At 44.0% G+C, this 26,827-nt stretch overlaps 1 protein-coding gene across 1 annotated transcript; it reads right to left on the bottom strand. All coding sequences in view use genetic code 11, as the record gives it.

The window, feature by feature from the left end:
• Positions 1 to 1,897: 1,897 nt before the first annotated feature.
• EGR_05780 (hypothetical protein) lies at positions 1,898 to 25,030 on the bottom strand (the record flags this gene model as incomplete). The annotated part of the gene is made up of 9 exons (XM_024495029.1): positions 1,898 to 2,509; positions 3,059 to 3,703; positions 4,218 to 4,292; positions 8,013 to 8,309; positions 17,245 to 17,625; positions 19,406 to 19,582; positions 24,263 to 24,520; positions 24,636 to 24,918; positions 25,014 to 25,030. The coding sequence occupies 9 exons, from the start codon at positions 25,028 to 25,030 to the stop codon at positions 1,898 to 1,900; spliced, it is 2,745 nt and encodes a 914-aa protein (XP_024350492.1).
• Positions 25,031 to 26,827: the final 1,797 nt, after the last annotated feature.

Below are 26,827 nucleotides of genomic sequence, written 5' to 3'. Positions count from 1 at the left end.
GCCCGGGCTCCAAATTTCAAAGACCCCAGTACGATCGTCCGTGTTGATCCCCATCGTAGAGATTTCCAATCCACAGCGGCCATTCCTGTGACCACGGGAACGCATCCCCGATCCAGCCAACCATGAGACGAATCATCCTCCCGGAAAGACGATCACAGTCATTCATCAAAGCCCGTAATTTTTAAAAGCCAACGCGCGCCAAGTAATTAGACGCCGGGAATAGGGTAAAGTGGATTCTTCCAGGCGGTTTTAGTCATATTGGCGCATAATCCTAAGCCAGAGCTTCCCCATTATTGATTTCCGTAATAAACCCTACAGTTTGATTCGACATGGACACCTCTCTAATGAGCTTACTGAGGGTGGAAAGCCACAGACTTGCACAGGTTGCACTGACATGGCTGTGTGGACAAAACCGCTCCTCTCCAATAGGACTTATGTATAGCTTTCCGGGTGTTCGACCTCACCAGCTGAATAAACTCGAATCCCAGCTCCTCTTTAACACCACACGGCTTTAACCAGAACACATATTGCGTAGGCTCTGGTAGTGGATTGCCCTCTGCGACTGCAGTAGAGAACACCCTAGATAATAAGTACGTCCAACTTCTCTGCCGTCCAGTCCAATTGCGAGCAATGGTGGCCAATCTCCAAACGTTCTTTTTTTATTTATTTTTGTTTAAAGTTTAAATTTGGCGGGTAACAGAAATAAGGGCGCACGGAGAGGAGGAAGGATGGGGGGCAGGAGTGTGACAGTCAGATGGAAGATTTGTGTGGATTCACACTTTTTTTTGTATTTGTCGCCTGTATATATGAGTTAATGAATGTAACACAAGAGGCACATTTTGTGTGTTAAGTCATTAAACATACACACACACTTTCGTCATGTAATAAAAGGGAAAGGTGGGGTGGGAGGGAGAAGGGATTAGGGAAGGGGAAAAGCTTCAATATGTTTCTCCATATCGCAAGGAGGGGAGTGTACATGAAAGGCGAACCTCTTCCCAAATTCCTTTTTGACACACCAAGAAACCAAAAAAGGACCGTTCGGTCGATAGAAAACCTAATCAAAAGGGAAGGAGATGGAAAAGGTGGAGAGAAAAAACCGGTGGCGTGCGCTCCATAAATCGACTGATGGATGAAATGGAGGTGTAGATGTGTGTGTGTGTGTATGTGTGCTTCTACTAGAGTCAAGTCTGCTTCCTGATAAAATGGATCGACTTTAAAAAATAGTCTTGATCAAATTGAAGGGAACGGTGGATGCTATAAATAGTGCAGGTCACAGGGAGGAGACCTGAGACGGGCTATACAAGAGTGTGAGGACGAAAAGAAGGTGTTTGGTTAGAGGACAGAGTGTGATGTGTCAATACATCATGCATAAGTGTGTAGTCAAACTTGTGTGCACACCTCATTATAAAACTTATTATTGACAGAAGAACAGAACTGAAAGTGAGAAGAAGAGGGTAAACAAAAAATGTTGGATTTTTTTACTAAGGAGATTTAAGTGCCGGAGGGTTTGTATTTGGCATTGCTGTAAGGCACACAGACAAACAGGGAGGGAGGAGAAACACCAAGCAGTGTGGGCAAAATGACAAAAGTTGTTGTTTTTGTTCTTTTAGTAGTGTTGGTGGTGGTGGTGGTGATAGGAGAAGGGAGAAAGGGAGGAGAGACTAGTCAGGGCAACTGAAAGTTGGATTAATTTTTGGTTTTGGTGTCTTCAAGTTCTTTTGTCTGTTTGCATGGCACAAGGAGAAGAACAACTATGGATAACCGTATGGTGGAATTTCAATGTCTAAAATGAATTTAAATAAAAATGAATTAGACTACAAGTAAGAATCTGTTTGACGCCAATGCAGAATTTACTACTCCTTTCGAGTCTCACCAAAGGTAAGGATACCTTAATCAGCTACTCAACACCAAGACAGAAACCAAGGCCGAACCAGGAGCACGGAATAGACTCACACGTTTCAGGATAGAATTGTCCAACGGCAGCGACCTGAGCTTTCTGCGTGTCCACCTCATTGGGAGCTCCATGCTCCTGTCCACCAACACCGTTCTCCTGAGCCACAACACCACCGACATTGACGGCGGCGGTGACGACAGAGGTGGAAGCGGATGACTTCTGTGGAGATTGCTGTGATGACTGTGATGGCGGCTGTGGTGGCTGAAGATTCTTGGCTCCCACCAACTGCGCTTGCGCCTGAGTCTGCAGAGCATAGAGCCCCTGTCCATAATCAAACATCGGTAGACCCGATTTTGCGTCTGCCAGCGCCGGTCGTTTTGCTGGAGTGGCAGGAGCAGCCAATGGAGCGACCGCTGAGGCGTTCGCTGCAGCAGCGGCGGTGGCGGCTGCTGCCATCACCGCCAGATGTGCCGCAGACAATCCACCAGCACCCGCGCCACCCCCATTGGCCAACGAGACCGTCGGTGGTACCGACTTCAGTGCCGCCGCTGTCGCTGCTGCGGCTGCCATCGAATTCAGCTGAGTCGGCGTTAGGTATGGCGACAGGCCTACTCCCTGTTAAGGTACCAAATTCAGCCACTGACCCTACGTCCGACCAATCAAATGTAAGCAAGTTGGACTAGACCCTTCGCAGCTTTTTCGAGATGTGTTTTCCCTCGACTTACTTTAAATGTGGAAATAAAGATGTCAATATAAAGGAACGACCACGCCCAGTCTATTGGCTTTTAAAGGAGTATCTATAATAAGCTTTCAATTAGTGTGTTTACTCGATGCAAGACTACCAAAAGCGTAAACGATACAGGAAAAGAGAGAGCAACTACTAACCTGCTTCTTTAAAAAAAAATAATAATTCACCAAACGTAGCCGAAGCTGTCTGCATTATGGCAGAGGACCTTAAAATAGTCTTATTGAAAGCGAGATGTAATGTGATGAAGATGTAAATGAGCCCAACCTATCGCAAGTTTTGAAATCTTGACTTCATCTAAATGGCTAGAGCCTTGGCTCCTAGTCAAATTCTGGCCACCGGTGAAACCCTGAGCCTTCAATGACATCCAACCTGGTGAATGCCAATTGTTTCAACGATAAAAAGCGCCAATTCCCTACGTTCCAAGACTGCAATAAGGCCCAACTCTTCCCCTGAGAGAGGGGATGAGGAATTAAGTTAGACAACCGAGTAGCGAGACAGCTGAAAGCGCGTGCAGGCAACGGTATGCATGCAGCGTGTACAAGCTGAGGAGCAGTGTGCATGGCGATCACAAACAGCACATCAACAGAAAAACAGAGGCAGGAAAGCCCAAAATGAGCGAGTGAGTGGAGGGAGGCGAAAAAGAATGGAGACAGGGAAGGGGAGTGAAAGAACTGAGCACTGCTACCAACCAATGAATTAACTGCACTAAGAGACTGAGCACCCAGTTGATAGGCGGTTGAGTCAAGTTGCGGACCGTAGGCAAGCAGTGAGGGCGCTGAAAATAGTGGCGCGTACACCGCCGAGGCCGTCTCGTTCACACAGGCTGCGGGTCGTTTTCGCGATGCTGTCGGCGATGTCATCTGCTCTTGAGTGTAGAGATTAGCACACAGTGGGCCCACTAGAACCGTCTTGGGCGACGGGAATATATGGGCTAGTTGTTGAGCCGACGAGGCATCCAGATTGGCTGCTGCAAGCGCAGCTGCTGCTGCCGCAATAGCTGGTGTTGGTACAGTGGCTGAGGGTGGTTGTGATGGTGGTGGCGGTGGCGTTGGCTGTGGTAGCTATTTGCCAGCATGCAGGAATGTGCGAGGAAAGCAAACAAACAAACAAAAAAGAGAAAGCCCGTAGTTTTTTAGTAGTAGTAGTAGTAGTGAGCATGACAAGCAAGCAAGGGAGTGATTGAATGAACGAATGAATAACAGGTAGATGGGACGAAAAAATGTGGTTTTTTATATCAAATGAAAATGACACATAGACAACAAGATTGTCTACAAAAAGCAAACATCTTAAAGCCTTGCTAAAGCTCTTGTGGATGGGTTCAATCTAATCCACTTGTATCTACTCTACTGGGTTAGCAATTATCAAAAATTGATTGGAATTAAAAAAAAATAATGAAGCATTGTACGACATAGAGACCCAAAGTGAAGCTCGTTTGAAGCTGTCACCAAAGCAGAATAGTGTGCAATATTAGACATGCATACTGCTTTCTAACCACATAAATAAATAATTATGATGATTGGTGCTCATGCAAATGGCTACTACGATCAGGGTAGCGGGTAAGTACATACTACTTACCAGCAATGAGTAGGTTGTTGCCATCCCTTGGGGGGTTAGATTCAATGAAGGCGCGGGCGGATAAATAAGCTTTCCCTAAAACGATAATAAAGACTTCTTCTAAAATTTTCATCTTTCATGTCGGCCTCTCCTCCTCTTTTCCACTCGAAATGCACAACTTATCAGTTGGATTGTTCTAGGCGCACGATTTATACCAGCAGGCACTTAGAACCGCGAGGGAGACAAGTGTATTTGCCTAAGAGCCGTCATTATTTCCAGGCTACTTGTAGACACGATGGGAGTGGGTAGATCCCTAATACAGACAGTGGAGGCGAACCAATGAGAAGTCGCTGCATTGTGTAGTCATCCCACCGATCTAAGAGCGCGAGGTGGGGAGGAGAAGGAGGAAGATAAACAGAAATCTGTTCTTTTTTCGGACTTGCTTAGCAGCATGTTTACTTCATTAGAAGGTCTATCAGTCGAAACAAGTACGCTTTTTCCTCACTTTTAAGAGCAGGTTCTCAGACTTGTAGTAACGCAACCCCGGATTCCACTGACAAGATCCAGGCGTTAAAATGTTTCTTTAGTTTCATTATATCGCCATTGAGCTTCTTTGCAGCATCCAGCGGGCGAATACAATAAAATTCCAGCCATTAACCACACATCGCATGCCAATGAAAGTTTCAAGGATGCACTCATTGTTTTTCACTGGTCGCATCTGAATAATAGGGAAGTTGAAGAAAAAACAAATCAACCTCAAAGGCACTCAAGGTCATGCTCAATGTAGCGCCATCGAGGTACTTCTAATGCAGGGCGTTCCTTTAAATTAAGTACCTTTTTATCACCACCCATCCGTGTTCAGGGCGTGCTGCAATCCACCCACTTTTATTCGGTAGATTTTAAGCGAAAAAAAAAGATTTAGAGTTATTAATAGGTGAGGATTTGATACATGTCCTGAGCGGCTTGGGAACGAATCTTAACAAGTTCACTCTCAGCGGCATATTCATGCAACGCCGCGTTTTTTTTTTACTTCAGCCCCCTCGTCACACATATGTGACATATGTGGATTGGAATGGGATCGTGACAGTTGGGTAGAAAACCAGTGTGAGTCAGCAAGTATTAAAAAATGCTTTACTTTTAACAAGGAAAATCCTTAATTTTATAAAGAGAGATAACCTGAGTGCGACAAGATTTTGGTAAAAATGAGAGACAAGATTGCAGTCATGCACATAAAAATGGGTTGAGACAATAGAACCCAAATGTGGCGGCAGTACATAAGCCAATTCCTTGAAAGCATAAATTTACATAAAATTAAGGATTATGGGAGATCGCCTGATTCGCAGGCGACCGGAAGTAATTACGAAGGCGACTTCCTTCAATGGTTGTACCACAGAGGGGAGCTCCAAGTTTCCTTTAGCTGAAATAGTCTCCTGTGTGTTCAGCATAGCCTAATTTCGTCTCTGATAGCCTTGCAAGATAACCGCAGGATTCCCGAGGACATTTTAAAAGGTCAATTTAAATCCTCAATGTCATTGTACTGTGGTTTGGGTACTGAAATCATAATAAGTAGCATGGGATGGCCTTCTTTTGACAGCTAAAATTCATCGATTCCTCCGAAAATATTTATCAACAGAAACAGATCGCTATGCGTAGTGGATAAAAAAAAAGCTCTGCGTACTTTCTAATTAAACTGGCATACTCTCAGGAGTTCTACTTCCGGATCCCAGATGGGGCGGGGGGGTTAAGAGAGTAATGGAAGTTTGGCTGGAAACTTCAGTGATTTTACTGCCATGTGAGCGAATCCTTATCTAGTTCGCAATATCACAATTCCCAAAAAAGGGTAACTTATAAGCCATCATGCCAGCAAAAAGGCAATTTCCAAGTTTAAATCGCAGGCGCACACATACACACACACTTTAGAAAGGCAAAACACAATGCATACGTTGTGTGTGCATGCAGAATGAGAAGGGAAATGCACTTATCAATTGACAGTGACATTTTCTTCAGGAAAAATTGACACCTGTATGGGAGAGTGAAATAAAGGCTTATCCGAGGTTCCACCGTCCAGTCGAAAACCACCTCTCCCACACCGATGGTAAGGAGTGCCTTGTGGATGGTCCCCTCTATCACTTCCGTGCATGTGTTTATTTGCGTTAAAATTGTGGATTTTCAAAATTGAGAAACCTGAGTGAAATGTGTGTCAAAGCACACACACACACACACCCAACACATTGAATGTCACATTGGAGTGAAAACACAGGCTGCATTTGGCAGTGTGACGTTAATAAATCACATACACACATTTTAATTGACTTTAGATTGGTTTTTGACATTTAGTACCCCATTTGATCGGGTACTGGCAGTTGGAGGCACAGGTGATTATTTCCTTTCTACACTCCAAACATAAAAAAGAGGATTTGAGGCCAAAAATTTGTGCCAAAATAGTTTGATGTCAAAAAAAAACACGACATCCTTATCTCCCTTCATCTAACCGGTGTCAACCTTGTCAATAGTTGTGGATCATAATGACTTGAAGTGATTCAAGCTCCTGCGGTGATGGAGTTCTATAAACCCTCTTTTCTCGTCTTCAAGATTTGAAAGGCACGGGGAGGGGGAGGCAGTACCCACTCCTCGACAGGTCACAAAGAGAAGCCAAGCAACGCGTTTCTGCTTTTGAGAGGGGTCCAACAACAATTATGTGATCAAAACTGCCACCTGAGGTAATTAATGAAAATAAAAGACAATCTCCAGCTATTTGTGAGGAAAAAACGGGCTAGTTCGAGGAAAAACTGTACACAAATCATTGCATTCCAACTACTTTTTGATCAATCCCCCAAGTTTTACATCCATAAGAAAGCCTACCGATATGGCTTTAATGTAAGCTTTGATGAGACCGCGTCCCTGACACCTTTAAAAAAGACAATCTCGATTTTGGGAAACCTTTATAGAAACCCTTCCATTAGATAAGTGGGAGTTTAAAATCACCAGCCGTGTACTTTAGCTTAAGCGAAAAAAGCGAAATTTTACGATGAATTTTGGCGAAATTTCATCACATTTTTTAAACAAAACCTGTTGCAAATGAAAGCCTGCTGCTATTTGCGAAGAAAGTGGACGAAAACTCATTCAATGATTAAGAAAACACACTTTATGCAAAGAAAGTTGCGAAGAGAACCGGCAGCAAGGTCCCTACTCTGCCCAAAGTAACAGGCGGAAATTTGCCACGGAGGGTAGAGATAATTTTTTTCAAATGAACCGAAAGTGGCGAAACCCAGGATTTAAATAATAGCTCATTTGCGATACTTTTTTACTGGAGGTACCCAGCCAGTGAGTCCCTCATACTCGTCGACAAACGAAAGCATCGGTATCGAAGTTTTTGTCTACTGTTTACTCGGGACGGAAGCCCGACAGGCTTCCATGCTCACTCACCAAACATTCTTCTGAAGACAACATAAAAGCAAAAGACCCTTTCACCAGAAAAAAGTCCTCAAAAACAAGAATTTGATCACTCACGTGTCATTCCCTTTACTTCCTGATCAAAGTGTAAAAGGAACTTCTATCTAAGAGTGTGGATGGATTCAAACAGAAAATATGCTCCAATGAGGGGAGGGAGGAGAAGGGAAAAATACCCCAATACCTTTTGATCGAGGTAGAAAAGCGAGGGAAAGCAAATGCAGAGTATCCTTCCTAACTTTTTTGCCCGGTAGTATACACAAATCGGCCAAAATTTATGAGATTCCTTCATGCCAAATTAGTTGTCAAGGTTACGTGGGACAGTAAAATGTCACCTAGTAGTAGTAGACCCACCAGATCACTCACCGTGGGACCAATGGAAGCAGAAGAGACAGGAGAGGTGGGATTGGGACACTGAGGCGCCCCCGCAATACCATGGGTAGCCGGGGTGCCCGGAGAAGCCACAGAGGGTGTTGGGGCCGTCGCTGCCAGTGCGGCTGACAGCCCTGGCAGCATAGCACCCTGGGCCAGTTGTTGTTGCAGCAATTGTAGCTGCATATTCTTCAATATCAAGTTATTTCGCCCATTCTGTAGAAGCAACTCACGAAGGTGTTGTGGTGGGTGAAAGTACTTGCAGGGAGGGTCGCGTCGTTGGCACTTGCCCTGAAGTAATGAACAGGAATGCAATTGGAATTAGGCAAGCTCAATGACAGCTACCAAAGGGTGCCGCAGTTTCGCAAGCACAGATTTCTGCTTCAGCGCTTAGAGGCGAAGGCCTTTGAAAGGCATCACCCTGTTTACCAGAATATCCTAAAAACTGCACTCCCTACTCCAGGCATTGAAATACCGACCTTGCCCGAGTGACAGGGACTTCTGTAGCGTTTTTCACCTTTATTGCCAAATACTATGCTTCTGTATGCTCAACAAGGAATAAAAGTGAGTAAAAAGTCTCAAAGAGCCTTCAATGACAGTTTTAATTAGCGCGGCCACTTGCGACGAAAATAAGGTAGCAGTACGACTCGAGAGCTAAAATGTGAAAAATGGATAGTTTCTTAAGCCAGTATCCTTCTTTTAATCACTCGAGACCAAATCTCTTCTTTATTAGGGCCTTCAAGAGTTTCTTTCTTACATCTCATTAAAAATGGGAAAGAAAAAATGATGAGAGGAATTTCTGGGTCTAACGAGCGCAGAAATAGTCGCGATTCGTGGATTGATTTCCTTATTCAAAGTAAGTTTTTAACCGATAATTATACGTCCTTTGAGCTTTTCAACAAAATTGCTTCCCATTTAATGACAAAAGTGGAAGCAGTTTAACTCCAAGGAAGACTAAAACTCCAAAACAGAGTTTCTTTAGTTGTGTGGCAGCAGTGTTAACTGGCACGGTCCCGCTCCCAGGCCACATTACCCATAAACTTTTTAAATAGAAAACACCCATAAAACAAAGGGCTCGGAGTTCCCGGAACTGCCATTTAAATGAAGGCTATTTTTTGCTCCAATGTACCGCTTTTCCTCCTACGAAGAAAAAGGAACCTTTTCCTAGGGCGGTTTTCGCAAATAGTATACCACTCCATAAAAAGGTGTTCTTTTTTTTTCTCTTCCAAGACCAAACTGAGAACAGTGGAAAAATTTTGTACGCAATTAAAAGATAAATAAACTTGAATAAAAACGCAGCTGATCGCAATGATCGGTGGTTTAATTTACGCAGAACCACATGCACCGAATTATCGATTTTCCAGTCGGCCGAAACCGAACCTTAACCGAGAGGGACTGAGAATTTGCTGGACTCGCCAAACAAAATGCTTCAAGTAACCAAAAGTGTTTTACGCTTGAAATATCAACCTTCCCTTAACCGGAAGGACAGGTTTATGCCTCGGAAAAAAGCTTTCTTCACATAAGAAATCGTTATTACAAAAGACAAGATATGACTTTTTTCCTTGTGTTTTACGAGTCTACTTAGAAATTCCTAATATCTCAGACAAATCTCAACTAAAGTCCTAGCTAAGTTAAATCCCGGCCCGATCCAGAATGTTGATGTAAACGTTGGCTCAGGAAGTCATATTTTGCAGAAAGAATCGTCTTATTGAAAAGAAGACAGATAAGTTCTTAGGCACTAACATACCCCAGTTTATTTCCCGTCTGCTAAATCGCCCTAATTGCATAGATAAAGTTACTTTTGAAATATTTTTTAAGGCGAATCTAAATGGCGCCACAAAAACAAAGGGTAAGGTGTATTTCACCGAGCGCTCTTAAAATAACTTACCGCTAAGCTAAAACATTCCGATCAGAGCCAACGCATAGTAAATTTCCTAAAAAAAACCCCACTTGAATTTAAATGCTATCATTAAACAGAAGAAATTGTAGAACAAAAAGGGAATAAGTCCTACTAATTGTCATGGGGACAGGTCACTGCGTTAGAGCATTTGACGTTGTCCCCATGGGAACATTTTATAGGCAGAGACGTGCATAAAAATATTCCCCATTTTGTATTCCGGGAGAGAACTCTTCAACGTCATCATGCGACCCGTAATAAAAAAGCACTTAACGGAGCGGAGATTATTTAAGTTAACGCTATTGACAACAAAACGTCTATTTTATGATAATTAAAGAAAGAAATAAAGCACACCCCTACAAGTGCATCAAAACACAAACTCTGGGTAGAAAATCAAGGAAAAAAGAGCTGATTGTATCAGATTCATCTACGGTGTTATTCAAGTTTATCATCGGTCAGAGTCGGGCATTATTTTATTCATACCCTTATGAATGAAAGTGTAAGACCAAAAGTGGCATTCTTGATTAAAAATTATGCCAGTTATACCGACCGTTTCTTAGCTTTTTGAAATTGAATAAACAACCAATCAGCCAATCATTTCCCAGGTAAGTTTTAATTAGAATAATGCAAAGCACTTTCCCCTTTAAACAGGTAAAAAGAACCTTCATTAGATGTAATTAATTTAATCTAAAATCTTTGCTTTGCAGAGGCAAAAAACTTTCTCCAATCCACTGAAAAAAAGGCATTTTGCCCTCAAGCGCCATGAACCAATCACATTCAGGGGGACAAGTGGTGATGGAGGGCCTTGGCGATGCTTAACGGATGCAACTTTTTTCTGATAAATTCTATAATCATTAAAGTTCTACACACTTCTACACCACCAGTGGAATTTAATCTGCCTGAAATCAAGTTTGAATAGTCAGCAAAAGGGAAAAAACGTGGGCAGACATGAATAGCGCACACACACAAGGGACTGACAACACAACTGTTGCGTCCTTGACGCCACTATAATTTATGCGCTAATATAGACACTTCTGTTGATGATGCTACTGCCAGACTTTAATCCACTCCTTCTCCTCTGCTTCTTATGTCTTTTGGATTGTTATATCCTTGCCTTTTCGCCCAAAACAATGGGCAATGAATAAACGCTCACCTAATAATGGGCAATTTCATGGAGGCTTTTTATTGCCATGGTAAAGGTTCCCTACTTAATTCACGCTAATTCTACAACTGATGCGTTTTGTCTACACGGAGCCAGAGGCACACATATAATGACAATAAAATCACACCATTTCACAACAGATAATTAAAAAAAAGTGCACCACCTAGATGTGATTTGCTAAAAAAAAACAAACTCCCCAAATTAATTCATACTTTATGAGTAGTGGGGGGGGGATAGAGAAATTGAATAAATCATTGCCTTTTTTTCTCTGCCAAATAAATGAAACTTCAAAGGAAATCAGTCGGCAGGGCAGGCGAGAGGGAAACAGAGGTAGGGTTTATTTTATCACTGCTAGCTAACTAGCGAGGGGTTTTAGAAATAGCCCCTCTTTATCTCACACCTCTCATTCCATTGGTCTGTAAGTCCACCACCACACACGAAACAAATCACTCTCTCTCTCTCTCCCAAACTATTAAAATTTCATTATGCGAAGCTCTCCACAATAGCTCAAACACCTTGTGGTTGGTATTGTGTTTGGCCAGTGCAAAGGTGGACAAATAACAATAACAACGTCGGCGAATTGGAGGTGGGGTGATTAATTTGGAAGCGGGAGAGTGAAATATTTTCTATTCCTTCCTTCCTTCTAATTTTACCAAACAAAGGTAGGAATGCATTATATTGAAGTGAATCATTCTTCCGTTTAACCTGTCACTTAACTGTCAAATGATTATGGTGTGTTTAGATCCGCACAATTAGCCTTTTTCAAACAGTGAAAAATTGAGTTTACTCAATCAGTAGGTTTTTCAGAACTCCAGAGTGTTTTTAAGCAAGTCGGTTGCAAAGTCCCTCTCGCCCTTTTTTCCTTTTGATTTTATTTGAAGACCATTGACGAGACAAAATAGTAAATCGTCGGGTAAAGCAGCATTGACGCCCGATTTCTACAGCCCTTCAACCCGTTTCGCCTATTTCAGGATTACATAGTGCGGTTGTACTCATGTCTTCCGAATCACCTCCTGTCCGCTGATAAATTTACGAGGCACAATTTTACCTTCGGGCGCCTCTACTGCTTCAACTCATCTCTCCTTTCCACGCCTCGGTGATGCGCTGTCAAAGACGGTAAACAGAAGAGGAAAGGCACCACCCGAAACAAGCCAGCAATGCACACACTCAAGCACCCCCACCCGCCCTCACTTCGGCGCTGGTGAAACACGAGTTCGAACAAGTTGATTAAATGTAGGGTCATCCGAGAACCATGACTGTACAGTACGCCATGCCTAAATCATGCGGCAGCCAAGCTAATGCCCCCGCTCCACATGTCCCTGTCCGCCCGTTCGCCCGCTGCCTCCGGGTATAAGTTATCCACGCACAACAGCGCACACATAAACGCGTTCCAAAATTTTAATTTTATCCGGGAAGAGTGGCAAAAAACCAGGCAACTCCGCTCCGTGAATGTAGCTTTGCTTCTTCATTAGCATAAAAAGTTGCTATTTTATGTCCCATCACAAAAAGATAACGACAACCACTGCCCCATTCTCATCCCTCATTAAACGCAACTTTAGACGATTAGGCCGAGTGGAAGGTGACCTGGATTTGCCTAATTTTAAACTATTTTACGCACGCACTGGTAAAAAAGTGGAGTGAGGATGCACAGACAACTGCATTTCTTCCTTACCTCCAACAATTGACAAGCTGGTCCCCTCTTCGGACAAGTGGCTCAGGTAAAACTTGGGTGGGGAAATCGGGATACCACCTCCCATAACCCGCACCCGACGGTGAAACTCACACCAATATAATGAGAATAATTGGGCAAATATTCTGGGGTGGAGACATTTGAGTGAAATTAACGTTTCTTACTCCCAGAACGCAAAGTGATCCATAATATCAACATCCACATCAAAAACGTGACAGACCCTTCGAAGTTGGTGATAAAGGAGGAAGTGTGATTTGAAGGTTGAGCCTTAACCCCTCCATAAAGGTCGAGATCGAGGCAATTGGCATCATCTTTTCCTACCTGATGGAGTTGATAAAAAAGGAAGGCCTGTCAATTTCTTCTCCTTTTTCTTCTTAGAGAAGCGAATTCGCGCGCCTCAACTTGACAAGAGCCAAAAAAGGCATAGAGATTTCAAGATTTCATGTCTCACTTTATGAATAAATTAAACATCAAAGCTAATTTACTCAAGTTTGTATCTACCTTCGCCTCCCTTGGGCGAGTTGGAAGGAACTTTTCATGCCCAAACAATTAGTGATGTTAAAATCCGACGCCAAGTATTGCATAGCATTTGGGAGTACGAGTTTTTGCATATAAGACGGAATTTTTATTTGAAGAAGCGTTCACTTAAAAACATCCTGTCAAGAGAGGTCATGAATATAAATGTACGACATTAAACGAGACCCTTTGTTGGTTCTCCCAGTAGGGACTTTACTATCAATTTCATGTGGGCGCAAAGTTTTTCCAAAACCTGACATTCCATCGTGAAAGTGCTCTAGCGGTGACCCAAAACTCCTGAAACGTTAAAAAGGAGGGGGAATGGAATGACGCCACGAGTCACCTTCCCCACCCCATCCCCAACTCAGCTGCAGTTATTGTTCAGGCTTTTTGTGGTAGGCGCCGCGAGAGGGGGATAAATGGCGGCCAAATAATAGCAGTGTTAGTTTTTGATGTTTCGGTACATCAAACGCCCGCACATACATTCTCTCGCTATGCCCATCTTTCGCTCTCTCCCTGTTTGAGCACTCGTGTGATAGGGCATGGGGACATAAATTTAAGATGTTATCTTGATTACAGAGTGAAGTACGAGATCACTGTAGGTATTTCCAGTTCGCCCCAATAGCTTTTCCATTCACAAAAAATAGCAGTTCAATCAATCATAAAGAGCCCATCGCTCGTCTGTGGCATATCCCGTCTGCGCATGTTTAACTGCACAGGCTGGTGTCACTTGATGTGGTTGCTAAACCCACCTGCAGATTTTGATAGTAAACCCACTCCAAGTTGGAAGGACCGACCCAGACGGTTCCAATTTCACTGACTGAATTCTAGGCCAAAATGTCACAGGAAGGCACTGTCTTGTCATAACTGAATCTGCACGTGAACAGACAAAACATTTTCAGGCCATCAGAACCCCAAATGAAGCAGGAGCAGGTTTTAGAAAATTGATGACGTCTGCAAAGAACCCCCTTTTGGATGTCACACGAAAAAAATCAAACTTCCCCAAGCTCCAAGATGAAGAAACAGCAAAGTAGGAATGAACACTAAACACAGGCATGAAAAATGCATTCTCTAAAGAAACAATTTCAGTTAGGTATTACGTGAAAATCCCTATACCAGGTGTCCGCTACCGTTAACCCAGAGCCCCAATTAAAGTGGTTTAGAAACACTTGATTACTACGTGATGATCGGATCCTGTGGATGATCACGGGGGGAGCGGATAATACAAACTGTCTTCACTCTCGGTGGTTCGGTCACCGATAAAATTGGCGTTATAGTGACCCGTCCGTGCCAATAGCCACCCGAACCTTCCATGTATTAATAAGTCTTCTGCACCGGAATGCCTCATTATATCTCTCGTGGCAACCCAAGTGTTGCAGCCTCTTTATCCATGATTCAAGAAAACGGGGTAGAACGCCCAATCCCAATCGCAATTAAGGGGAGAGAAGAAGAATGACTAAAGTGGCGTGTTTATGAGGACATTATGGCGTTTCCATGCTGACATTTTCCACGTGGACAAATTGAAGCAAGGAATTTACATACTGGACCTGACCTTTGCACGGTGTACAGTCCTCAGTGGGCTGAATTAAGCTTTAACAGAGGAAACCAAAAAGGTACAACAGGACAGCAGGCGACGCACGCATTCATTCCGCCTTTAGCACTAGCGAAGAACTCTTTTGGGTAAGGACTAGGAGACCCCAGAAGTCGAAGAATAGCACCCTTTTAACAGATGACTCACATCCAACCATTTAACCACTGGGGAAAGAAAACTCCTGCTAGAGTGACTCTGAAATAATCAAATTGGTCATCCCCAAGGCGATTAGGCTATCCAGCATGTAACAAAGTAACGTACTTGCTAAAGACTATCAGATTCCTTTTCTTTTTTTTAATAAAAAGCGTTCAATTTCTCCTCCATTCAGTTGCGATAGCAACTAATAGTATTCTTCCCAGATAAACAAACTGGTAACTTTCCCAAGTGTACGTTTTACAGAGACAAACTAAGGAAGTGCTGCGATAAAAGAAAACTTGACACTGGTTCTCTAGCTCCTTTATTGTCTTTAAAAAAAACAAATAGGATTAAAGGTTGTGACTGTAGTCGTGAGTGTGTTCTTCACTTGTGAGAGCAGTAGGTTGACTCAGAATTTGAAAGTGTGATTTGTTTCACACAGTTTAAAAGGAGCCCTAGGCTACAGAGATGTGAATAAAATATGCATTCCACCACATTCAGCTCGCTTTTACCCCAGGCAGCAGTAAATCACAGTATTTACCGGCCTGTAGCCCACTTTCAGAAGTCAATTCTGTTCAAACAGCCCACTATTTACAGAAGGGCGGCGCATACCGACGACACATTTGTGTATTTGCCAATTAGAAGTAAACAAGACTGGTCAAAAACAAATCGATTTCCGGTGGCTGTGATTTGACATTGATAAATAATTTTATCAAGTATAACGAATGACCATCAAGAGATGATAGCATTTAAGACAGCGGTAAGCGGGACATTCAGCTAACCTCTCTCGAGACAAAGGTGACTGAAGCGAAAGTGACTAAGCCTGTTGCAATCCCTACACCCATCACATGTCGGAGTTTGGGTGATACGGCCAAGCTTCTGACGCGCAGGCAAGCCATTGTTTCACCAGACATGAGTAATCCTGACGCACACATACACACACAAGCATGTGCACATATTCCGAGGTGAAAAAACTACTTCAGAGGTGGAATGAACAGTGACTTGTGCTACCACTTGACAGTTCTGAATTTCCACGGATCACTTGCGTCAGTAGATGGCGAGATTGCATTCTCATCGCCACCGGATTGGAAACCACAAAGTAGTCTTCAAAATGCTCTCTCTTAGCCTTACAAACGGCACCAAGTAAGAGAGGAGAGAACCAGCCAGAAGCTGAAGCTCTTTGTAACCACTCAAAATGCAAGCGCAGCAAAGCCTCTCTCCCCAAATCGCCTCGTGACACCGAAAGACGAAAAGTGACACCAAAAATAGACGAGAAAAGAATGCTCAAGAGAGAATGTGCAACCCTTAAATTACTCCACCGGGATCAGACCTTGTGATCTAATTAACCCGGTTGAGTGCCTCTGCGATGGGGGGCATTGTAAGCTTGACAACAAATGGATCCACAAAATCCACCAGATTTAAATAAGCTAACCAACTTTTACGTCGACGATTTGAAAAAGTCTTTTTTAGAAGGAAATGCAAATTGTAGTATGTATTCTTTCCTCCCCCCACCCCATGCCTTTATTCACTCTCGGATGTTGTGCCTAAAGTAATGAAAAATTTAACCCGGAAAGCAAAATCCCTGCAACTTTTTTCTTCTCTATTCAAGGTGACATTTGTGCTTTAAAGAGGTATGTATACGCATTGCTTAGCAGATAGATGGCCGAATATGTTTCAGAGAGGGAACAACCCTAGAGAAACGACTCTCGAGATGCTTTTAAAACCAATTTGACACAAAATACAGTGTTTTTCAAACCAGTGGAGAAAAAGAATTCACACAGAGGCTCAAGGTTACTTCATTACCATGTTTATTGTTGTCTTGGTGATGTGCCCGACCTGAAACATTAATTTAGTCACCGATTTGCAAAGGAATCACCCACAACCGAGTTATGTTAAGAGCAGTGAAATTGAAAACCTTACGTATCGTGGACTCAGTAGGGGTACAGTTAGAGGTCGTTTCAAATTACTGGGCAGAGTTTCGAAGTCTATCACATGTATGAGTCCTAAAATCGCATTGGTATGATCTCAGGTATGGAAAGGGTCTATTTTAGCACGTCCGTTGTCATGACTCGTGCATCAAACACTCTCGAGCGCAGAGAAATGACGCGTTAAGGAAGAACGGTGAGAGGGACGGCAGAGCAAGACCTCAGGTTCTACTACGATTCAAACTTCCCATGGATACGTCAAAGTTTGCAGTATTAAAAGAAATTAGGCAGAAACTGGAGAGGCACCCACCTTGATGGAATCATAGCAGCAAATTACGCGTCCATTTTGTACATCCACATGAGGCGGTGGGTGAGCAAACTTGCATTCATTTTCATCCCTCGAGCACATTTTCCGCTGGTATTGACGACACACCTCCAGTGTGAGCCATCGCGAATCCTTCATGGCGCCCGGTGACGCGGTGGCCGCAGCCGTGGCGGCCGCAAAAGCCGCCAACACCTGATGCACCTCCGTCGGACTGCCCATGCTCGGCATAGCCGGCGTGCCCACCCTTGCAGCTGCCGCGGCGGCTGGGGTCGCCAGGTAGGGGCTGTAGAGGGCCGCGCCGGCCTGTGGGCTCGCGTTTATCGACCCACCATCCAAGGCCGCTGGCCAACAGGCCAGTTGGGGAGCCTGGTAATGGTGGGGTGGTTGATAGCAGTCTGATAGTTCCGCCGTTTTGCTGACTTTAATTGATTGAAAGACTTCTGTTTGGACTTGAGGACAATGCAAAAGGCGGTGATGATGATGAGTGGTCTTGAGTACTTGTGATTACTCTAGGTGGTGCATCTACAAAAGAGATGGTGAAAAGAGCGATAAATTGCAAGAGCCAGCCTGAAGGCTTGATATTCATTTTGAGGGAAGGATAACATGTTTTTGACAAGCACAGAGGCGATAAAGTGCCGCCTAGATGGAGGCCAGGCTACGTGTCGGCCTGCGTCTCTGTGGGAGGGGCATTTTGTCGTCATTTAGTGACGCAAGTTAAAAAGAAAAAACGTGGTCTTACAACAACTGGACGCTTAAAATAAGCCAGTAGGCGACGGAAGAACAGTTGAACAGCCCAAATTTGCGGACAAGTGAACCGATTGGAGGGATCGGCCTACTAATTCGCCTTTTCCCACAGCCAGATTTTTTCACATCCCCATTATTTGCGTGTTTTGTGTTTAGAATTTCTTTGTGAGAGAGAGGGTGCGCACGAGGGCGAATCTGTGAACTTTAAAACACGAAAAACTGCAACCCAGTGTGTGCATTATATGGCCCCAAGTGACAGCCTATTTATCTTGGGATGGTCCAACGGAAATCGTAACTTCACGACCGGAGGCAACTACACGCCATGCATGGTGGTGCGTGGTGTGACGCGGAGTGACACGTATTGTCAAAAATAAACACGAAGAACATGAAATGCTATCACCATGTGTGTCCGAGGGTGTAGAGGGAAGTGGAAGGCCCCTTCACAGGGACTATATATACCTTCTCTTTCAAAAAACAATAAATAAAAGAAGGTGCTAAAAGCTCGTTTGTTAAACACAACGACAATCAATAAGCAGTCCAAGCGGGGGTTGAAGGGTGTCTGAGTGACGTGGCGACTAAAACAAAGGATCGCCAAGTTGAATGGCTTTGTTTCCATTGTCCTCTGAGTCACTCGTCCGTGCGACTGGACTTGCCAATCCAGTGCGCGTGGACCAACTTAACTGGACATTAAAACCCACACGCTGTGAGGTGAAAAGGCCATTGAAGTGGAGGAACAGTTGTGGGAAGACAAGTGGTGGACAAATTGAAGTTAGCCCACTTTCGATCACAAGCCTTCGCTGTTGTTGCTGCTCATAGCTAACAAAATTTCTTTTCCAAAAAAGACATTTAACTTGCAAAACATACGATAAGTGGACCTCTCAAGAGAGAACAGCACTGCTAGCTGTTTGATGGAGTTAGACGTCATGACGTCAATGATATCAAAGTGATGCCAGGTTATGAAACACGTCACTCTAGTTTTTCGCCTCATTCCAACTCAACTTGTGCCTGCAAGGAGTTCATCATTCACAAAGTATCTGTTCCGGAGGCACAGAAAACCCACCATCCTTCTACCCTAGTTTTGGAAGGCGCAATTCCGAAAACCTAGACAACTACTGCCACAATCGCAGAAAGCGAAAAGACGGAGTGTATTATCGAATGGCAAAACTAGCACCGGTACCGCGGAGAGCTGAATGTGGACTTTGTAATGCCTAAACACCGTGACGAGGCCGTTACTAGGCTTCTCCGAGTATTGGGTCAGCGCACCCACCTGGTTTCGGTGTCAGAAACAATGCAGTACCGGTTACGGAACAAGGGTGTAATGAATGATCTCAGTGGGAGGGATGAATTTGTTGAGTTGAGAATAGACAAAAAAAACTACAGGAATGGCAGAAGACTGACTTACAGGAGGGCAGTAGCGCATCTTAATACACGCACATGTTCTAGGTCCAAGGACTCCTTGATAGTGTGGCGTGTGCGCCAACCCAGTCGAGCCAATGAGAGCCACGGAAGGCGTTTGACAAGCGCTGCAGCGCAAATCGGATTGGGGCTGGGCTGGGGTGCGCTGTGCTGTGCTTCTAAACTACGTCGGCATGACACGACACACAATGCAATGGTGTGGAACGCTAAAGTACACTTTTCGATGTCAGCAACGTCATTTCTGTGGCCCACATCACGTCCCTCGTTATCATCATTAAAAACTATTTAGCGTTTCCTCACACACCTCCCATTTCTTTCCTTCCCTATGGCTGTGAAAAATTGCCCTTTCTGTTTTGTCCAGTAGGACATGAGTAGTAGTTGTCCGATTTAATAAGCGTCTTTCCTTTTTCTTCCCAAATTAACCTGTCCCCAACAAAAAACAGCATCCTCCAGGGGAAAAAGTAGGGCTGAGGAGGAGGCATTAAAAAATTAGGGTAATTTTATAAGTGGTCAAAGCCTCAGCTACCCATAAATCCACCTCCCACATAGAATGCTCTAGAGGTAGAAAGAGTCTCCTCGAGAAGTAGACGACCAATCACCGATCCCAGTAAGCATTCCCTTTCAAATTCCTGGTATTCAAAAATCAAACCTAAGGCTACTGCTAACCAGGATCTCGGCGAGGGAGGCTAGTCACCACCGCCCAGGTACTATTATGTGCTAATGTGTCACCAGTTGTCATTTCCTCTCCTTTGAGTAACTGAGCTACTGCTTAGAAGTGGGAAAAAAAGGAATTATTTCTCCTCCGGCCTGATGTATCTCACACACTTTCTCCGTTGACAAGGCAACAAGTGTCACACCATATCTGTGTGACGCTGGACTTAGATAAGAAAGTAGGAGAGTCGTAGGTGTATGTCTTTGTCTTCATTACTCCTTTTTTTTGTCTGCAGAAAATGTCGTACATCTACCGGTCCTCAAACCCTTAGTCGGTACTCCAGCCATTTCATGATTTCCTTGTGTAGCTACCTTCTGAATACGAGAGTATCTCGCCACTTCAGCGCTTTTATGGAATAATTTATCCATACAAATCCTTTTACCAAATTGCTTTCCCACAAAAAATGGAGCAGTAAAAGAAAATTAATTGAAGGAGCGGGGAGGTAGAAATTTAAGTGCGAACTCCTCTTTTGCAATCAGTGAAAGAACGGAGAGAAAAGACGGACAAAAGGTGCCCAAAAAGGTTTAAAAAGTAGGAGTTAGCGATTTACTATTAATGGGGAGAATATATGAAAAAAAATCGTCTCCCTGTGTTGGATTATTGAAACGGGGAGTTTGGCGGCCACTTTCACCTCTCCTCCCACCCCCCCGTAAGAGGGTGGACTTAAATTGCTCCTCAAGACAGACAGAAGGAAAGTAGTAAAACCACTTTCTGTCGCAACTCTTGCTCATCCCGGACTTTAAGCAGTACATTCATGATGTAGCCTCCAAGTCTGACCGGTGGTGCATGAAAAGAGAAATTTAATGGCCCTTCAACCGGAGTCACGACAACATCAAAGAAATGTCAAAATAGGAAGGTGAAGTATTTCAGTTTCCCTGTGGAGGAGTTTTTTTTCTCATCTCAGCTAGCTAGCATGTGCGCAGGGTGGAGGGAGGAGCGACACGCAGTGACAGGAAATGCGTCCCCAGAGGGTTGACAAACTCCTACCACCTTAATCACGCCTTCCTATTCTTGGTAAAGATGCGATTTCTATTGCAAATTATAACTACTTGACAGGTGCTACGCGATATCACGAAGGGGAAAAAAGGGGAGTGACTTTTGTTTACTAACTGCTGCATTTGAGGCCAGGGGAATCAGCCTGACTTCCAGCTTCGCACGACCTGTGCTCCCTCCCGCTGTAGCGGTTGAGAATGAAAGAAAATTAATGCCAAAATATTTCGAATTGGGTTTGGAATTCTAACTAGCTAATGCCGAGAAAAATTTGCTAGGATCATTCCTGAAGGGGAACCGCCATCAGCACTCTCCACAAGAAAGGGGGCTCCAAGATCTTGAATTCAAAAATCAAAATTTATGAGCGCTCTTTGCGCCTTACAATGCACACCCTTCCGATAACAGTTTTACCAACCTACTTTGAAAGACTACTGTAAGTAACTCGATGCGATAAATGTGGCGAAACAACGATGGCATACTAGAATAAGGGAAAAAAAACCAGTTGAATCAGGCTTAATGGAGGTGTATTTCAAACGACCCCACCCGTTATCCACCGTGAAAAAACCCCAACCGACAATTTGTTTAAAGCGTCATCATTACACCAGACCATCAGATTCTGCGAAAAAGTGGACGTTTGCTTGAAGCTGGATGGCAAAAATTGCACAGGATAATAAGAAACAATTGCATTTTTTTGCCCCTTCGATAATATGAGAAAAGGTACGCACCTCATTAAGGTAGGCATCGTAAAAACCCCTTTTCCTAGCGTAAAAGACGCGTGAAAAGGCATGAAATATTTAAATGCACCAGCATGGAACCACTCGAAATTCCACTTGCCCATAGCGAATGGATGGGTGCACTGAAAGTCACACCCCGTTAGGCGTAACAATTGGTCTCTACTTGCCATTTCCAGCGTTCACTTAGTGGGGTCGCCTCTTCATTTCCAAAACACCTGGAGCCTTGAAATCGGGATGCAGAAATACGGAGCACGGCGGAGAAAAAAAGGGATGCACCACCAGCCATAAATGAGTGGAATGGATGACACTTTTACAAAGGGGGGCGCATTTGAGTCCGCCTCTGGATAAGGATTGCAAAGAGGCCCTGGTTTGACATTCGATGAGTAGGTGAGACTGCGGGTATTTCCTCCAACCACTTGACAGCAGCGTCGACCAATCAAAGTGAGGCAAAAGACAGTGGATATAAGATGATCCACACTTTTTGCTTTCTGGTAAAGATAAGTCTCATTTTGGCCTGGCTTGCTGTCACATGGGAATGGGAGGGGAAAAAAGTCGGTCCACTTTTTTTTTACGGAAGCGCAAAAAAATTTGGACTTTTTCGTCTCTGGTGCAACACAAACTCCCGTTTCTTTTTTTAAATCTTCACAGTACATCAAACATCATTTACGTGGAGAAAGAGCGAGGCCAGACACTTTTAATTGATACAACGCATTCTGTCGGTAAAATGCACTGCTACTTCCAAATTTGAGTGAGTGGACCCACCTTTTTCCCCCTTCGTTTCCCCCCCCCCCCCCCAAAAAAAAGTCCTCTCCAAACGTGCATTTGTGTCGAGTCATTGTGTTTCCATGGTTAATTTATGAATTTTTTTCTTTCAAAATACGTTATTAGCTGGAATTGTTGTACTCTTAAATAAACGTGATTAATGTTTTGACGGTTCACTTCCGACGGAACGATTAAGCGGTTTCACGTAAGCAACATGTAAACCACAAGCCTCGAGAATGAACCCTCAAGTGATAAATAACGATAGGTGGGGATCCTATCTACTCGACAAAAAAGCCTATTGATGAATTAAAACAAATAGATTGTTGCTTGATTTCCTGTTCTTCTTACCTAGTTAACTTTGGGCAATCGAGGACCAAACGAATTACAAGGCCGAAGTTAAGAAGGAGGAAAAAAGAGGGTGAGGAATTTTAGCGCAAATCGTGTACCGCATAAGTTGATGTAATGCATGTACCGTACAATGCAAAGCTATTACACCCTGTACACGCCTCGCTCTCTCTCTCTCTCTCTCTCTCCCGATAACTACAATTTTTGCACAAAGAATGGGAAGTGAAATGCAAGGAATTGCGAACTTTGTCAGAATTATGCTGCGCAATTAAAAACAACCCCTTCATCACATCCACCTCATGGAATATGGAGGAGGAAAAGGCCGAGAGATAATTAAACGAAAGCCTGGACTTCGAGAGACAGGGGGAACTCAAACGCAGTGTCGTTTGTGGGTACGCCTCTGGAGAGGCTTCGGTTCCGGATCAGAAAAGCCAACGCTCTATGGAGGTGATAAGGGAATGGGATGCGATTTTACTTCTGCCTGGAAAAGTGGACTTTGACTAGGCTATAGCGAATCATCATTCCTTTGGTGTTGTAGGAGAGAAAAAAGTACCGGCCGACCTTTGGTTTTGCCTCAGTCTACGACACACCCACATGTGTTAGCCAGCCACTGGCTTCCTTCCTCCATCGTCCAACGGACTGTGATCAAACGCAAAAACAATGCAGTCATGTCCAAAGCGCCTGCCCTCTTCGGCTAGACAAATTAATTGCCTAAAACCCAGAAAAACAGGCGGACTTAGACGCCGTCTTCCTCCAGAAGAAGAAGAAGCGTTGCATGTAATTTGATTTCGCGGTCAGTTAACTGCCGCGCAGATCTGGAGAGAACTGGAGAAGGGTACACTTCCCACAAATAATAGACACTTTTCTTCAAAAAGTAAAACAAAACCTAAACCTAATATCTGTTTACAAATTTGGCTTTATTTTGGGACCTCTTCGAGTGCTTGCATGCAGTGAAGGCAATGCTATGGAATCAGCGGGGAGAGCTAAGCGAAATTGGTGAAGAAAGTTCCATCAAAACGCATTCCAGACGGCAAAAAGTGGCACTTTTTTATTTGCCTCCCCAACCAGAATAGCGCTTCTCTCCAAATGCGTGCATTTCCTCACAGAGAAAAAAAAAGAAGAGCATCACAGAAGGTTGCCTACTCGTCTCGTGGTGGATGAAATCCTATTTACAAGATCTCTGTCAAGCGCTCTACTTGGAGCAAATAGAAAAGTGAGCCCAAGGCAGATTTCATTTTCCAATTTTTGTAATGATGAGAACTAGCAATGTGGAAAAAAAGAGGCAGGAAGAACAGCTTACAAATAACAGAAGGACGACGGCGACGAGGTGGAGAAACTGAGAGGATGAGGAGTCCCGAGAGAGCATACAGAGTAAAGCGTCCGCCACCTGAACCTTCAAACTGCGCCGCGTGAATGTGAATGCATGCACGCGCGCGTGCATGTGTGGGTGCGTGCGTGGGTGCGTGTTAAAAGCCAACGGCACGGCTGCCCGCCCCGCCCCTCCCATCTCGCCTTCACCCCACCCCTGGCCCAACACCCCTGGCGCATCAAATAAATCCTGTGCATGCATACACACACGTACGCGGTGCGGCGCTGTCAAAGCGAACGAGCTAGCCAGCTGGCTAGCTAGCTAGCAAGTCTGCCTGTCTGTCTCACTGACAGCTTATGAACACCGACTGTCTGTCCACACCTTCCAGTGTTTTGTTGCACAGACGTTTTGGTTGGTGTGAGCTCAATTCACCACGGGGCACAGAGACAGATACACGCAGACACCAACCGGGCGACCCGGATTCTGTGACAAGATTGGGGAGAGCAAAAGACCTTGCGGGGGCGGTGTGAGTAATGCTCCGTCCCTGTAACAGAGTCGAGCTCTCCAAAGATCGATAATTGTCTGAAGCGAAGGCTCGAGTGATCGTCACTGGACTAAGAGTAGGCGGTCCCAAAAATCGATATTCTCTGAGTGGCACGCAAATCGCGTCCCTAGGCCCGATTTTCTAAATTTTCGTCTCTTTTTGGGAGGGTTTTTTTTCTATGAAGTAAGGGGGACAGACGATGGTGGAAGCGGCATTACGAGATTAATGCTAAAAAAATACGAGGGATTTTGCTGTCAAATTTGACTTCAAAATAAACCTGAGATGAGTGATTCGGCAGCAACTCGTAATTTTTCAAAGCTTGTGAATCATCCAATTCCATGCTCCATCAGAATATTGAAGCTAAGTTGGTCTAGGTAGGTAAATAGGAAGGAAGGACTGGCGTAGAGGGCAAACTTTCAACCTTCTCCAAGGTAAATGCGGAATTGTGGTTTGGGGAGAGCCTAAAGCGAGCTGCGAACAGTTAGCCATGCATGGCCGTTTCACTTCAGCTGGCACCAGCCGATCGCCTCGTGAATGTTCTATTTGTATTTTATGAAAAAAATGCCCAGTCTGATTCGTATTCGGACAAAAAAATGCTGGCGCTTCATTTACGCACACGATTTTGAGGATCGCTGGATTCAATCAATTGATTACGAAAGCGAAAAATAAAGGGAGAAAATGAAAGAAAAATAGGCAGATTACTGCTAAGAAAACAATATTCAATCGCCTAATTACCCATTCCCGTTGGGGGCGGAAGAGATGAACCCATCGCATAATGACTTCGAGAGTCGTTGGGAAACAGCTTTAAAATCGAGGTGTTTAAGTATTTTGTCTGCCAATTTACATAATTCATGAGCAAGTACACTTTCTAAATCAACAGCATTATGAGAATGCAAGAAATTGGGAACAAAAGGGTGACCACGTATTAAATTCACATGCCTTACACGCCTATTTTAGCATGTTTAGATGAGATGGCGGAATTTCCACACCACAAACAATACATTATTTAACAATGAATGGGGAGTTTATAGCATCTAGCCTAATATTAATATGCGAACTGACATTTCAACATCGCTCAGCAATTCCGATAGGTTTTGAAAGGGCTGAAAGGCAATAAAAATTATTCCAACGATCCGTGAAAGCGAGCATTTTAGCCAGTAGAGGACCGCTTGGTTTCTGCACATATAATTCGCCTACATATACAAAAAAGCCGAAGTTAACTTGACTGCTCTAAGACACAAGATACAGGTTAGTTTCTACCCACCGCGTTAGGCCCGGTTAAACGCAATAAAGTGTCGCTGGCTCCTCACAGATTCACCTCCTTTCCTTCTGTTGTGAGCAATCGAAAACTCGCCATTGTTTCCTCCTTGAATTGGGGCTCCAACCACTCCCACTAAGGTGGTACCCGAATCTAGAAGTCGATTTCTAGGAGCTGAAAGTCTAGTGACTTTCATCAACTAGGAAATTCTTATTTAATCGCACAGCTTTCTTCTTCCCCTTTGGAGTGTCCTCCGGGATTCCACCCTTGACGGTCGTCCTTTTAACAAATAAGAATGGAATTTTAAGACACCATTTAAATCCAACTCTATTCCTGACTTTCAATTAAATTACAGTTTTTTTTTGCCGACATGTGAATGGAAGTATTGAGAGAGCGATGGCGTACATTATTGTGCTCTTCCTGCCGCTTCTTTCCTTCTTCAAATCCACCCCATATCGTCCAATTTCCGTTTGACGTGACTGACGGATGTGATTTGAACCTCTCTGCCCTACCAAAGGGGCCTAACTTGGTTGTAAATCTGTAAAAAGTTCTCGGTAAATTCGGTCTGCATAGCATTTGGAGAAGTTGTCGTAAGTGCCACTTACAATGCGTTAAACTATGCGATACCCAGGGACCGATGTATGACGTCTAGAGGACCCACTAGACCCTCTCATATGCCTAACTAGACTGAAGAATTGCCTAATCAGGTTTTAGTAATCCCTAAAGTGAGCGATGAAACAGCTCATTTACTTGC

This window comes from Echinococcus granulosus (assembly GCF_000524195.1).
Source record: "Echinococcus granulosus chromosome Unknown EG_S00046, whole genome shotgun sequence".
Taxonomy (NCBI): domain Eukaryota; kingdom Metazoa; phylum Platyhelminthes; class Cestoda; order Cyclophyllidea; family Taeniidae; genus Echinococcus; species Echinococcus granulosus.
Note: the sequence above shows the minus strand (reverse complement) of the source record. Positions and strands in the feature narration are given on the sequence as shown.